The following is a 14,573-nucleotide window of genomic DNA, read 5'->3' as shown; positions in this document are numbered from 1 at the left end:
ACACTCAGAGGAGGGTTCTGAGAACGGGCCAGAACAGTCCCAGGGCGTTAAGGATATGGTTCAGGGCCTCATTGCCGCAGTCAATGAGACCTTTAACATTGGGGACGCCACATCAAAACCTAAAGACCAGGTTTTTTCATTTAAGCGTCATAAGTCCCCCGCTAGGGCCTTCGCCTCCCACAAGGATTTTGAGGAAGTATTGGCCAGGGAAAGGGAAAACCCAACCAGGCGGTTTCAGAGGGGAAGTCGTTTTGGGATTCTATATCCTTTCCCTCCAGATCTCACTGCCAACTGGACCGCCTCCTCTTCGGTGGATCCACCAGTATCCAGACTCTCTACCAATACAGTCCTCTCTAAAGGATCCCAATGATAGGAGGATAGAATCCCTGGGAAAATCCACCTTTGAGGCAGCAGCCGCTACATTGCGTCCAGCCTTCGCCTCAGTCTGGGTAGCTAAGTCCGTTACAGAATTGGCCAAACAGCTTAGACAGGGCATATTGGCCGGGGCACCACCAGTGGAACTGGCGGAGTTCGCAGATCAAATCTATTATGCCTGGAGGTATATGGTATCAGCAGCCCTGGATGCCGCGTCTTGCGCAGCTCAAGCATCCAGTAACGTGGTAGCCGTCCGGCTGACGGTCTGGCTAAAGGCTTGGCAGACTGATTTGTCCTCAAAGAAATCACTGACCAATCAGCAGTTTCAAGGTGCCCGACTCTTTGGGTCAATGTTAGATCAATTAAGGATGCAACAGGGGGTACAAGCTCCCTTCTCCCTCAGGCCAAGCCTCGTCGATATGTTTTCAAACGTAGGGCTCAGCCCTTTCAGCCCTTTCGCTGTACCCCAGCGACAGGCACTTATGCTCAGGTCCCACAGAGGTCGCAAGCACCTAGAGACAGGAGGAGGGTCTCCTTTCGGGCCATCCCTTCATGGCATTCCCACAGTTCCAACAGCAGAGCTACCAGGTCAGGGCCGAGCAGAGCCACTTCAGCCTGATGCCTGCAGGGAATCCAACTCCCTTCCCAGTACCTCTTCCAGACTAGGAGGCCGCCTTCTCCTCTTCAGAGATGTCTGGCAGAGTTCAGTAGAGGATATCTGGGTAAAGGAGGTGGTATCCACAGGATGCAAAATAGACTTCAACACGCTTCCGCGAGACCGTTTCTTTCTATCACAACCTCCAAAAGACGCTGCTATGGCTCTAGGGTTTTTTGCGGCATTCGACTCTCCTCAACGCAGGAGTAATCGTCCCGATTCCCGAGCAGGAACGTTTCACCGGCTTTTACTCAAACCTGTTTGTGATACCAAAAAAGGATGGCTCAGTTCGTCCCATACCAGACCTCAAAAGGCTAAACAAATGGGTCCGCTTACGCCATTTCAGGATGGAGTCGATTAGGTCGGTAATTACATCTATGGAGGATCAGGAATTCATATGTTCAATCGATATTGCCTACCTGCACGTCCCCATTTTTAAGGGACATCAAAGGTTTCTGCGGTTTGCTGTCCAAGAGCAGCATTTCCAGTTTGTGGCCCTGCTATTTGGGCTGGCAACAGCCCCCAGAATTTTTACAAAGATTATGGCAGCGATGGTAGCTATATTAAGGGTCAGAGGCATAATATTAGTACCATATCTCGACGATATTCTCGTCAAAGCGCCCTCCTTCGCTCAGGCCCAGGAAAACCTAGCGGTGGTTTTAACCCCTTCCTGACATCAGACGTACTATCCCGTCCATGGGACCCGGGCCCCTATGCCCATGGACGGGATAGTACGTCTAGCGCGATCAGCGGCGCCCACGTGGTGAGCACCGCTGATCGCGGCCGGGTGTCAGCTGATTATCACAGCTGACACCCGGCACTATGTGTCAGGGGCGGTTACGGACCGCCCCCGACACGTTAACCCCTTGCACACCGCGATCAAACATGATCGCGGTGTACCGGGAGTTAAAGGGAAGCATCGGCAGGGAGGGGGCTCCCTCCGTGCTTCCCTGAGCCCCCCACGGCAGCGCAATGTGCAGCGCTGCTGCGGGGGACTCCTTTCCTCCAGGCCCCCGGATCCAAGATGGCGACGGGGGCCTTTGGGGGCCTGGAGGAAGCTGGCTTCCTCAGTGCCTGCAAAGCGCAGGCATGAGGAAGCCTTGTGCACTGCCTGTGACAGATTGCTGATCTGTCACAGTGATCTGTGATGTGACAGATCAGCGATCTGTCACAGGACAGTGATGTCCCACCTGGGACTATGTAATAAAGTAAAAAACAAGTGTAAAAATAATTTAAAAAAAATCGCCAAATAAATTAGTAAAAAAAAAATAAAAATATTCCCCAATAAATTCACTTTTTGAAAATAAAAAAAAACAAAACAATAAAAGTACACATATTAGGTATCGCCGCGTCCGTAACGACCCGCCCTATAAAACTGTCCCATTAGTTAACCCCTTTAGCGAACCCCTTAAAAAATAAAAATAAAAAACGAAGCAAAAAATGATTTATTATCATACCGCCAAACAAAAAGTGTAATAACGCGCGATCAAAAAGATGCATATAAATATCCATGGTACCGCTGAAAACGTCATCTTGTCCCGCAAAAAACGAGCCGCCACACAGCATCATCAGCGGAAAAATAAAGTTATAGCTCGCAGAATAAAGCGATGCAAAAATAATTATTTTTTATATAAAATAGTTTTCATTGCATAAAACCGACAAAACATAAAAAAACGACCTAAATGAGGTATCGCTGTAACCGTACTGACCCGAAGAATAAAACCGCTTTATCAATTTTACCGCACGCGGAACGGTGTAAACGCACTCCCCCAAAAGAAATTCATGAAACGCTGGTTTTTGTTCATTCTGCGTCCCAAAAATCGGAATAAAAAGCGATCAAAAAATGTCACGTGCCCGAAAATGGTACCAATAAAAACGTCAACTCGTCCCGCAAAAAATAAGACCTCACATGACTCGGTGGGTCAAAATACGGAAAAATTATAGCTCTCAATATGTGGTGATGCAAAAACTATTTTTACAATAAAAAGCGTCTTTTAGCGTGCGACAGCTGCCAAAAATAAAAACCCCCATAAATAGTAAATCAAACCCCCCGTTATCACCCCCTTAGTTAGGGAAAAATAATAAAATTAAAAAAATGTATTTATTTCCATTAGGGCTAGGGTTAGGGCTGAGATTAGGGTTAGGGGTGTGTTGGGGTTCGGGTTGGAGTAAGAATTGGGGGTTTCCACTGTTTGGGCACATCAGGGGCTCTCCAAATGCAACATTGCGTCTGATCTCAATTCCAGCCAATTCTGAGTTGAAAAAGTCATATGGTGCTCCTTCCCTTCCAAGCTCTGCCATGCGCCCAAACAGTGTTTTACCCCCACATGTAGGGTATCAGCCTACTCAGGACAAATTGCAAAACAATTTTTGGGGTCCAATTTCTCCTGTTATCCTTAGGAAAATAAAAAATTGGGGGCAAAAATATCATTTTTGTGGAAAAAAAATGATTTTTTTATTTTCACGTCCGAGCGTTATAAACTTCTGTGAAGCACTTGGGGGTTCAAAGTGCTCACCACACATCTAGATAAGTTCCGTGGGGGGGTCTAGTGTCCAAAATGGGGTCACTTGTTGGAAGTTTCAATAGTTTAGGTACATCAGGGGCTCTCCAAACGCACATGACACCCGCAGACCATTCCATCAATGTCTGCATTCCAAAACGTCACTACTTCCCTTCCGAGCCCTGACGTGTGTCCATACAGTAGTTTTCTCCCACATATGGGGTGTCAGCTTACTCAGGACAAATTGGACAACAACTTTTGGGGTTCAATTTCTCCTGTTACCCTTGGGAAAATAAAAAAATTGGGGAATAATTGATCATGTTTGTGGAAAAAATACGATTTTTTTATTTTCATGCCCTGGCATTATAAACTACTGTGAAGCCCTTGGGGGTTCAAAGTGCTCACCTCACATCTAGATAAGTTCCTTAGGGGGTCTAGTTTTCAAAATGGGGTCATTTGTGGGGAGTTTCCACTGTTTAGGTACATTAGGGGCTCTCCAAAGGCAACATGACACCCGCAGACCATTCCATCAATGTCTGCATTCCAAAACGTCACTACTTCCCTTCCGATCCCCGACGTGTTCCCATACAGTAGTTTTCTCCCACATATGGGGTATCAGCATACTCAGGACAAATTGGACAACAACTTTTGGGGTCCAATTTCTCCTGTTACCCTTGGGAAAATATAAAAAAATGGTGACTAAAAGATCATGTTTGTGGAAAAAATACGATTTTTTTATTTTCACGCCCGGGCGTTATAAACTTCTGTGAAGCACTGGGGGGTTCAAAGTGCTCACCACACATCTAGATAAGTTCCTTGGGGGGTCTAGTTTCCAAAATGGTGTCATTTGTGGGGAGTTTCCACTGTTTAGGTACATCAGGGGTTTTCCAATCGCGACATGGTGTCCGATCTCAATTCCAGCCAAAAACGTCAAATGGCGCTGCTTCCCTTCCGAGCTCTGCCATGCACCCAAATAGTGGTTTACCCCCACATGTGGGGTGTCAGCATACTCAGGACAAATTGCACAATAACTTTTAGGGTCCTGTTACCCTTGGGAAAATAAAAATTGGGGTGAAAAGATCATTTTTGTGGAAAAAAATATGATTTTTTAATTGTACCGCTGTACGTTATAAACTTCTGTAAAGCCCTTGTGGGTTCAAAGTTCTCACCACATATCTAGATAAGTTCCTTGGGGGGTCTAGTTTCCACAATGGGGTCACTTGTAGGGGGTTTCCACTGTTTAGGTACATCAGGGACTCTCCAAACGTGACATGGCGTCCGATCTGAATTCCAGCCAATTTTGCATTGAAAAAGTCAAACGGCGCTCCTTCCATTCTGAGCTCTGCCATGCGCCGAAACAGTCGTTCCCCCCCACAAATCAGGTATCAGCGTACTCAGGACAAATTGCACAATAACTTTTGCAGTCCAATTTCTCCTGTTACCCTTGGTAAAATAAAAAAAATTGAACCTGAAGTATTTTTTTTGTGAAAAAAAGTTGGATGTTCATTTTTTTTTAAATATCCAAAAAAATTCCTGTGACGCACCTAAAGGGTTAATAAACTTCTTGAATGTGGTTTTGAGCACCTTAAGGGGTGCAGTTTTTAGAATGGTGTCACTTTTGGGTATTTTCTATCATATAGACCCCTCAAAGTGGCTTCAAATGTGATGTGGTCCTAAAAATAAAATGGTGTTGTAAAAATGAGAAATCGCTGGTCAACTTTTAACCCTTATAACTTCCTAACAAAAAAAAATTTTGGTTCCAAAATTGTGCTGATGTAAAGTAAACATGTGGGAAATGTTAGGTATCAAGTTTTTTGTGTGCCGTATCTCTGTGATTTAAGGGCATAAAAATTCAAAGTTGGAAAATTGCGAAATTTTCAACATTTTTGCCAAATTTCCATTTTTTCACAAATAAACGCAAGTTATTTGAATGAAATTTTACCACTAACATGAAGTACAATATGTCACGAGAAAACAATGTCAGAATCACCGGGATCCATAGAAGCGTTCCAGAGTCATGACCTCATAAAGGTACAGTGGTCAGAATTGTAAAAATTGGCCCGGTCATGAACGTGCAAACCACCCTTGGGGGTGAAGGGGTTAAACACACTGTCCCAGTTTGGTTGGATCGTAAACAGGGCGAAATCTCACGTAACGCCAACACAACGCCTAGAATTCTTAGGGATGATAATTGACACCCGCCGCTCGGGGTCTTTATCCCAGAAAGAAAGTGGATTACCCTCCAGCGGGGAATTCACTCTCTGTTAAAATTCTTTCGTGCTGCCATGAGAGTCCTGGGGAGGATGGTGGCAGCCTCAGAGGCAATACCCTTTGCCCTGTTCTGTTCCAGGATACTGCAGAGGAACATCCTCCTTCAGTGGGACCGGTCCATCTCTTCGCTGGATCGCCCCTTCCTCCCTTCCATTCAGACCAGGGAGGCCCTCAAGTGGTGGCTGACCTCCCCCCTCATTCATCTGGGGCGGCCTTTTCCCCCTGTCCACTGGCAGGTGGTAACTACAGATGCCAGTCTCCTGGGCTGGGGTGCGGTATTCCGTCACCTGATGGTCCAGGGGCGATGGTCAAGGCGAGAATCCTCACATTCTATTAATATTCTAGAACTGAGGGCGGTCTTTCTAGCACTCCTACATTGGGAAAGATACTTCAACAACCAGCCAGTCCGGATTCAAATGGACAATGCCACAGCGGTGGCATACATCAATCACCAAGGGGGAACCAGGAGTCCCCGGGCACTGGCCGAGGTATCCAGAATCCTCAGCGCCGCAGAAACCGCAATTTCGGCAGTTTACATTCCCGGCGCAGACAACACGGCCGCCAACTTCCTCAGTTGGGAGGGACTTGCGGCAGGAGAATGGTCCTTACATCAGGACGTGTTTCATCAGATATGCCGGCTATGGGGGACTCCAGACGTGGACCTTCTGGCATTGCGACAGAACAGAAGGGTCCAACAGTTTGTCTCAAGATACCGGGATCCCCTAGCAATAGGTGTCGACTCGCTGGTCATTCCCTGGACACAGTTCAGACTCCCTTACCTGTTCCCTCCCCTTCATCTCCTGCCCAGACTGCTAAAGAAGATCAAGGCGGAAGGGGTGCCGGTCATATTGATCGCCCTTTACTAGCCCAGGAGGGCCTGGTTCGCAGAAATTATCAATCTTCTCGCAGGCACCCCCTGGAGACTCCCCGATAGACCAGATCTCCTGGCTCAGGGGCCGTTTTACCACCCGAATTCTCGGTTGCTCAATTTGACGGCTTGGCCGTTGAAACCACAATACTGAGAGCAGCGGGATTTTTGGACCGAGTCATTAATACAATGATCAAGGCTAGGAAGCCATCCTCTTCCAGGGTCTATTATCGAGCCTGGAAGGCCTATTTTGGCTGGTGTGAGTCTAATCACATCACACCTATGCCCTGTTCCCTACCATCTGTCCTAGCTTTTCTCCAGTCAGGTTTAGATGCTGGTCTGGCCCTAAGTTCTTTGAAAGGCCAGGTATCTGCTCTCTCTATTCTTTTTCAAAGAAATTTGGCCTTCCGCTTACAGGTTAAGACCTTTCTGCAAGGGGTGACGCATACAGCTCTCCTTACAGATCCCCAGTGGCTCCATGGGATCTTAACTTGGTCTTAGAAACCTTGACTGATTCACCCTTTGAACCCCTCCAGGAAGCTCCCATGTCTTTGTTGTCCTGGAAGGTGGTATTTCTTGTAGCCATCACCTCTATTAGGCGGGTTTCAGAATTAGCGGCATTGTCCTGTCGCCCTCCATTCTTAATTATGCACCAGGACAAGGTTGTTTTGCGGCCATCTCCTAATTTTCTTTCCAAGTTGGTATCGGCCTTCCACCTAAACGAGGATCAGAATGGCAATTGTGGAAGCCTACCGGGTGAAGGACAGGGTGTCCCCTGCTGGGGTCAAGGCCCATTCAACCCCGAGCAGTGGGCGCCTCCTGAGCGGTACACAATAGGGCATCAGCCATGCAGTTGTGCAAGGCAGCCACCTTGTTGTCCGTGCATACCTTTTCAAGGTTCTATAAGGTCCATGCCTATGCTTCAGCGGACGCCAGCCTAGGCAGAAGAATCTTGCAGGCGGCAGTGGTGAGTTCTCCGACCTCAAGGAAGTTTGTCTTCTCCCACCCCAGGAACTGCTTTTGGACGTCCCACGGTTTCTGTGACCCCCAATGAGACGAAAGAGAAAACAGGATTTTGGTTGCTTACCGTAAAATCTGTTTCTCATAGTCTTCATTGGGGGACACAGTGCCCTCCCGTGATTTTGTTACTTGTAATGAATATATAATGACTTACATGATGTCTCCTACCGCTTTTTCACTAACTGATTGTCCTACAGCCGGTCGGAGGGGTGTATACTGCGGAGGCAGAGTAAACATTTTTTTTTTTTTTTCATGGCATAGTGTCAACCTCCTAGTGGCAGCAGCACACACCCACCCACGGTTCGTGTCCCCCAATGAAGACTATGAGAAACAGATTTTACGGTAAGCAACCAAAATCCTGTTTTACCTAAATATTGTGCCACCAAACCAACATAAAGTAAAGGGTGCAGTACAATCAAAACAGATCATATACAAAAAGTATACCCAAAAATATACAGTATAGTAAAAAATATAAACTTTTATTGAACAAACAAAAATACACAAAGGATTGCTAAAAAGTGGGAAACCACATGGTGGCGCAACACACCCAGCAGTATAGCTAACGAGACTGTAATAAAAATGCCTAGTACATAGAATCAACAATTATATCTATCATAATGCAAATGTTTTGAGTCACAAGGAACTTGTTAGAAAACAAATATAGGTGCATTGTTATTTTACCTATGTCCCTCCCTTTTTTCTTCCCCTCCCCCCCCTCCTTCCTCTCCTGCCCTTACTCCCTATTCTTGCCTGTTATTTTAAAATCCAAATAAAATCTTTGGAAAAGAAAACAAATATAGGTAGTAAAAAAGCACATGTGATAGTGTCTTACCATCTGTGGGTGGTGTTGCCTGCCCCAACACACATTTCGGTGCACTGCCTTCTGGCAGCACACAGCACATTATACTCACGCATGGCCGGCTCCAGGATTTTGTGGGCCCCAGGCAAAAACATCTGTGGGACCCTTTAACACATACCACAATTCATGATGCACAGAAACAGCAGTGAAATGCAGTATAAGTATAGTACAGTCCCTAAAATTTCACTTACTGTATTTTTCGGACTGTAAACATACACTTTTTTCCAAAAAATTTTGGGAGAAAATGGGGGTACATCTTATAGTTTAAATGTACTTACCAGGAGTGTGGCAGCAAGAGGAGTAGGGCGATTCTGCCGGCTTTGGTCTGGGAAGAATTGGTGTTCGGTGCAGGGCGATGACGCTGCAGGGCGATGATCTGACTCCCATACCAGGCTGGTACGGCAGTATTTGGTGGTCTGGGGGCTCCACCGACATTTTGTGAAAGCGGTGGCCTTCGGTAAAATGACTGCCAAAATGCTGTCTAAGGACAGCAGGGACAAAATTGTAGACCTGTACAAGGCTGGGATGGGCTACAGAATAATAGGTGAGAAGGCAACAACTGTTGCCACAATTATTAGAAAATGGAAGAAACAAAAGATGACTGTCAATCTTCCTGAGTCTGGGGCTTCATGCAAGATCTCTCCTCATGGGGTAAAGATGATTCTGAGAAAGATCAGGAATCAGCCCAGAACAGCATAGGAGGACCTGGTCAATGACCTGAAGAGAGCTGGGATCAGAGTTTCAAACATTACCGTTAGTAACACACTACTCCGTCAAGAATTAAAATCCTGCATGGCACGCAAGGTCCCCCTATTCATGCCTTCACACGTCCAGGCCCATTTGAAGTTTGCCAATGACTATCTGAATTCGGAGGAGGCATGGGAGATGGTCATGTGGCCAGATGAGACCAAAATAAAACTTTATGGTATCAACTCTACTCGCCATGTTTGGCGGAAGAAGGATGAGTGCAACCCTCAAGAACACCATCCCAACTATGAAGCATGGTGGGGAAAACATCATACTTTGGGGGTGCTTTTCTTCTAAGGAGACAGGACGACTGTACTGTAATGAAGGAAGGATGGATGGGGTCATGTATTGCAAGATTTTGACCAACAATATCCCTCCCTTAATAAGAGCATTGAACATGGGTAGTGGCTGGGACTTCCAGCATGACAGTGACCCGAAACACACAGCCATGGCAACTAAGGCGTGGCTCCATAAGAAGCATTTCAAGGTCTCAAGACCTGAACCCAATAGAAAATCTTTGGAGAGAGCTGAAACTTAATGTTTACCAGTGACAGCCACAAAACCTGAAAGATCTGGAGAAGATCTGTATGGAGGAGTGAGACACAATCCCTGCTGCAGTGTGTGCAAACTTGGTCAAGGACTACAGTAAACGTCTGACCTCTGTAATTGCAAACAAAGGTTTCTGTACCAAATATTCAGTTCTAGTTTTCTATTGTATCAAATACTTATTTCATGCAATAAAATGCAAATTAATTAAGTAAAAATCATACAATGTGATTTTCTGTGTTTTTTTTTTTTTTTTTGTAGGTGGGAAGACTTAGAAAATTGGCAGTGTATCAAATACTTTTTTCCCCACTGTGTGTGTGTGTATGTGTGTGTGTATATATATATATATATATATATATATATATATATATATATATATATATATATATATATATATTTATTATGTGTATTGCAATGCATTATAGCTATCAGTGTCACCCTGACAGCAGATCATCTCTTACACCATTACCAGCACCATGGTCTAACAGACAGCTATTGTTGGCAGACTCCGTAGTTGTGATTTCACCCCTGGTTGCTATGACTACCATGATGATTACATGGGATGCCGTGATTGGATGGTAGAGGGAACCTCATCCCTTTCATAGCCTTCTAAATGCGATCCCTAATGATTACGGCATTTAAAGGGTTAAACAGCATAAGCGATGGATGTGGGCACTGTCCCTTGCTGTGGCAGACAGGAGACTATCACTTAAGCCGAGCTTCAGACAGTGATTGTGTGGGCACAGCTTATGTGCCAGCATTATCGCCATGAAACAATCACTGACCTCAGGGAGACCAGTCAAAGAAAACACTGCGGCAGCCGGCAAAGGCGCTCAATCAGTGAAATCCTAGGTGCATTGCTCCCTGGGAAATATGAATATGCAAATAAAGTCCGTGGAGCCTCATTTAAGAGTCTCAAACACGGGACTAGCCAGATCTTCCTCCAGGGAAGGACCCAGCCAAGGGGTGGCTCCTTTCGGAAACCACCACTACCACCATATTAAGTGGCCCTTTACGTCAATATCCAGCTCTTTACGAGTTTACAGATATGACAAGGGAAATACCAAGGCCAGGTATCCATCCACAGACAGCTGTTTCGGGGTGTTGCCCCTCATCATTGTGGATTAGGATTCTGGCTAGGTGGGAGCAATGCCTAGTAGACCAACATCACGAAACAATCACTGACCTCAGGGAGACCAGTCAAAGAAAACACTGCGGCAGCCGGCAAAGGCGCTCAATCAGTGAAATCCTAGGTGCATTGCTCCCTGGGAAATATGAATATGCAAATAAAGTCCGCGGAGCCTCATTTAAGAGTCTCAAACACGGGACTAGCCAGATCTTCCTCCAGGCAACACCCTGAAACAGCTGTCTGTGGATGGATACCTGGCCTTGGTATTTCACTTGTCATATCTGTAAATACGTAAAGAGCTGGATATTGACTTAAAGGGCCACTTAATATGGTGGTAATGGTGGTTTCCGAAAGGAGCCACTCCTTGGCTGGGTCCTTCCCTGGAGGAAGATCTGGCTAGTCCCGTGTTTGAGACTCTTAAATGAGGCTCCACGGACTTTATTAGCATTATCACCATGACGTAACTGTATGTCCTTTGTAGGAACCCTTTACTGATGATAACATACAGTTGTCATAAAGGGGTTAATAAAATTCTGTATGTGCTTTAGATACATTTCCCCTGTATATGTTCTCCTAGCTTTTTTTTTTCTTCATTTCACTATTTAAATAATGAAGGCTGTGCTCCGATTTAAGACTCCTGGATTAGCCAGTATCTACTGAGCATGTGCGACCTCTCATGCAAAAATTATAGGAAATATCCTTGGTCAGCCCGGTAAGAAAAATCCATTGACATGCAAATTTTCAGGGGATATCATCTAGCGCCACAAGAACTTTTGGAAATTGATACTAAGTTTTTTAATTTTAGGATTGTAAGCGACTGAGGTGTGATTAATATTGTGAAAATAACACTTTAATGACTGGGTGATTTTGCTTTTCCTCACTCCTTCCCAGAGTCATAATTTTTTCTTTCTTTTTCTACCGACATAAACTTATGAGGTTTTTCTTGCGGCACAAGTTGTAGTCTTGAATGACACTGTTCAATTTTACGTCGTTGAATAGGTGATAAAAATGTAGCATGATTCTCCAGTTCAGTAGGATTATGATGATGCCAAACTTATTGTTTTATATTTTAGTGTCTAAAAAATGCTGAACTTTTGTTAAAAGAATTGTCAGCTTTTCAGAGACCTATAACTTTTTATTTTTCCATTGATGGACCTGTATGTGGGATCGTCTCATGTTTCTATTGATACTTCATTAGGGGTGCATACAAAGTTTTAATCTCTTTTCATTGCATTTCGATTTGATTCCTGCAACCAAAAATGCCAGTTCTGGCTTTTTGATTTTTTTTTTTCTGTTTAAGTGTTTGCCATATGGCATAAATATTTTTATATTTGATTAGTTTAGGCAATTACGCATTCAGCAATGCCAAATATATATAATATTTGCATTTCATTACTTAAATTTGGGGAAAAAATAGCATTTTTAAGCATATATTTAATGTATTTTACATCTTTAATTAGTCCCTTTAAGAGGACTTCAACTTGTGATGGCTTGATCACCTATGCAATGCAGTGTATTGTGAATTTGTTGATCTACTGTGAAGCCCCTCCACGGGCTATGTTTCCCAGAAGATCTCATGTGGCTAATATGGGGGCCTTCAGGAGGCCCCTGACTGCCATGGCAATGAACCGGCACCCCACAGAAGCAGATAGCTGTCAGATGTGATGGTCGCCATGTTGAAGTCTGCAGCTGTCCCACTTGGCAGCAGCATTTAAGATGTTAATTTGATTGTATCAGACCGACCTCAGATCGCATCGTTTACTTTCAGGTGCTGGTTAGGTAACACAGCCGATACCCGCACTGCATGGTGCCGTCTCACATCCTGATCCCACTCCATAGAGTTATAGCATACGGCCGACATAAACCTAAGGTGATAACGGGGTTGTCTCAAAAAAGACATCTATGGCATCAGATATGACATAAATGTATAAAAGATATTGGTGACATCTCTGTGCCCTGCATCTATATTCGGAACTGGATTCCCTAAATACTCCAGTGTGACTGGGACCAGACCGCAGGGACAACAGAGGTGGCCACGTATGCTATTGGCGTTCCAACCACGTCTGAGCCCACTTACCACCATTTGTTCCTATAGTTTTCATCGTCACTAAACAAATGTCTTTATTTAATTGAATTAATTAAATGCTTATGCTGTAGGCCTCAGTAAATGTTATATCTTTTGAATTATTTTCTTCAGGATGACTCCAAACCCCCATATTCATATGCACAACTCATCGTTCAAGCAATCTCTTGTGCAAAAGATCGACAACTCACATTGAGTGGAATTTATGCTCATATTACTAAGCATTATCCTTACTATAGGTCTGCAGATAAAGGCTGGCAGGTACGTATTTCTAAAAGAGCTATTGATGGGTTACACGGTTAGGTAGAATAATGCCAAGTTTGATGGGTTAAGGGGTGGGCCACATGAGAGACTGTGACTGTGGTGGGCCGAACCAATAGGATGAAAATAATTCTGGTCAATATTAATATATTATTTATAGTTATTGTATATTAATATTAATTGTATCACTTAATATTGAGCAGAATTAAGTATGCTGTCAAACCCCTATATATCAAAATGAAAAAATGGTTGCACTCAATTGCATTAAGGCATATCAATGTGAACTCCAAGAAGTGTCAATAGCGTAATGGCTTTTGAAATTGAGGAAAAACACATGAGACACTTAGCACAAAGTTTGGCCAAAAAATATGAGCCCATTCACCAACGTCAAGGTCATCTCATTGAATGGGTCCCTGACCTGACTGCCTAATGTGAACACTTACCTCTGGCTAATAACTTGATGATCCTGTATTTATAGGAAGGTCGGAACCAAATGTGATTGGATGGAATTAAAATCACAGCATGGTGAAGGGCGGAGTGCTCAGTCAGAAAGCTAGCATACATGAATAGGTGCATACCAAAAAACAGCTTACATATCAAAATGAAAAAATGGTTGCACTCAATACCATTTGAGCCCACACAATAACCCTTCTATATATCATATGACCACATACACACAGCCCCGTGACCAGCATGAGAGCCCCATAGCCTCCCCGTGGCCAGCATGAGAGCCCCATAGCCTCCCCGTGGCCAGCATGAGAGCCCCATAGCCTCCCCGTGGCCAGCATGAGAGCCCCATAGCCTCCCCGTGGCCAGCATGAGAGCCCCATAGCCTCTCCGTGGCCAGCATGAGAGCCCCATAGCCTCCCCGTGGCCAGCATGAGAGCCCCATAGCCTCCCCGTGGCCAGCATGAGAGCCCCATAGCCTCTCCGTGGCCAGCATGAGAGCCCCATAGCCTCCCCGTGGCCAGCATGAGAGCCCCATAGCCTCCCCATGGCCAACAAAACATCCCATACATATGCTGACCTTGCTCCCGTTCCCCCACATTCTGCCTCTGCTTTCTCAGATGCACTCACTCTCTGCAGTGCACAGCTGCTGCCATGCAATGACATGATCGCGTCAGTTGTCTCACACGCTGATTGGTGGAAGAAGAGGCCAGCAGCCCCTCCTCCACTAATACATTCACCACTGCCTGCATCCCGAGGATGCAGACAGATAGCGGTGACAGTGGGCGGTTGCAGCGGACGGGCTGAAGAG

At 45.1% G+C, this 14,573-nt stretch overlaps 1 protein-coding gene across 1 annotated transcript in view; it reads left to right on the top strand.

Annotated features, from left to right (window-relative positions):
- Nucleotides 1-14,573, top strand: part of FOXK1 (forkhead box K1) — a 136,637-nt gene that overhangs the window by 72,759 nt on the left and 49,305 nt on the right. The window contains exon 4 of the mRNA XM_073546657.1: nucleotides 13,169-13,315. Within this exon, the coding sequence (XP_073402758.1) occupies nucleotides 13,169-13,315 (147 nt within the window). The remainder of the gene's footprint in view (nucleotides 1-13,168; nucleotides 13,316-14,573) is intronic.

This window comes from Dendrobates tinctorius, unplaced genomic scaffold, assembly GCF_039654945.1.
Source record: "Dendrobates tinctorius isolate UK_male_01 unplaced genomic scaffold, ASM3965494v1 ptg000150l, whole genome shotgun sequence".
In the NCBI taxonomy this organism is placed as follows: Eukaryota; Metazoa; Chordata; class Amphibia; order Anura; family Dendrobatidae; genus Dendrobates; species Dendrobates tinctorius.
The sequence above is the reverse complement of the archived record's forward strand: the minus strand, read 5'-3'. Positions and strand labels throughout refer to the sequence as shown.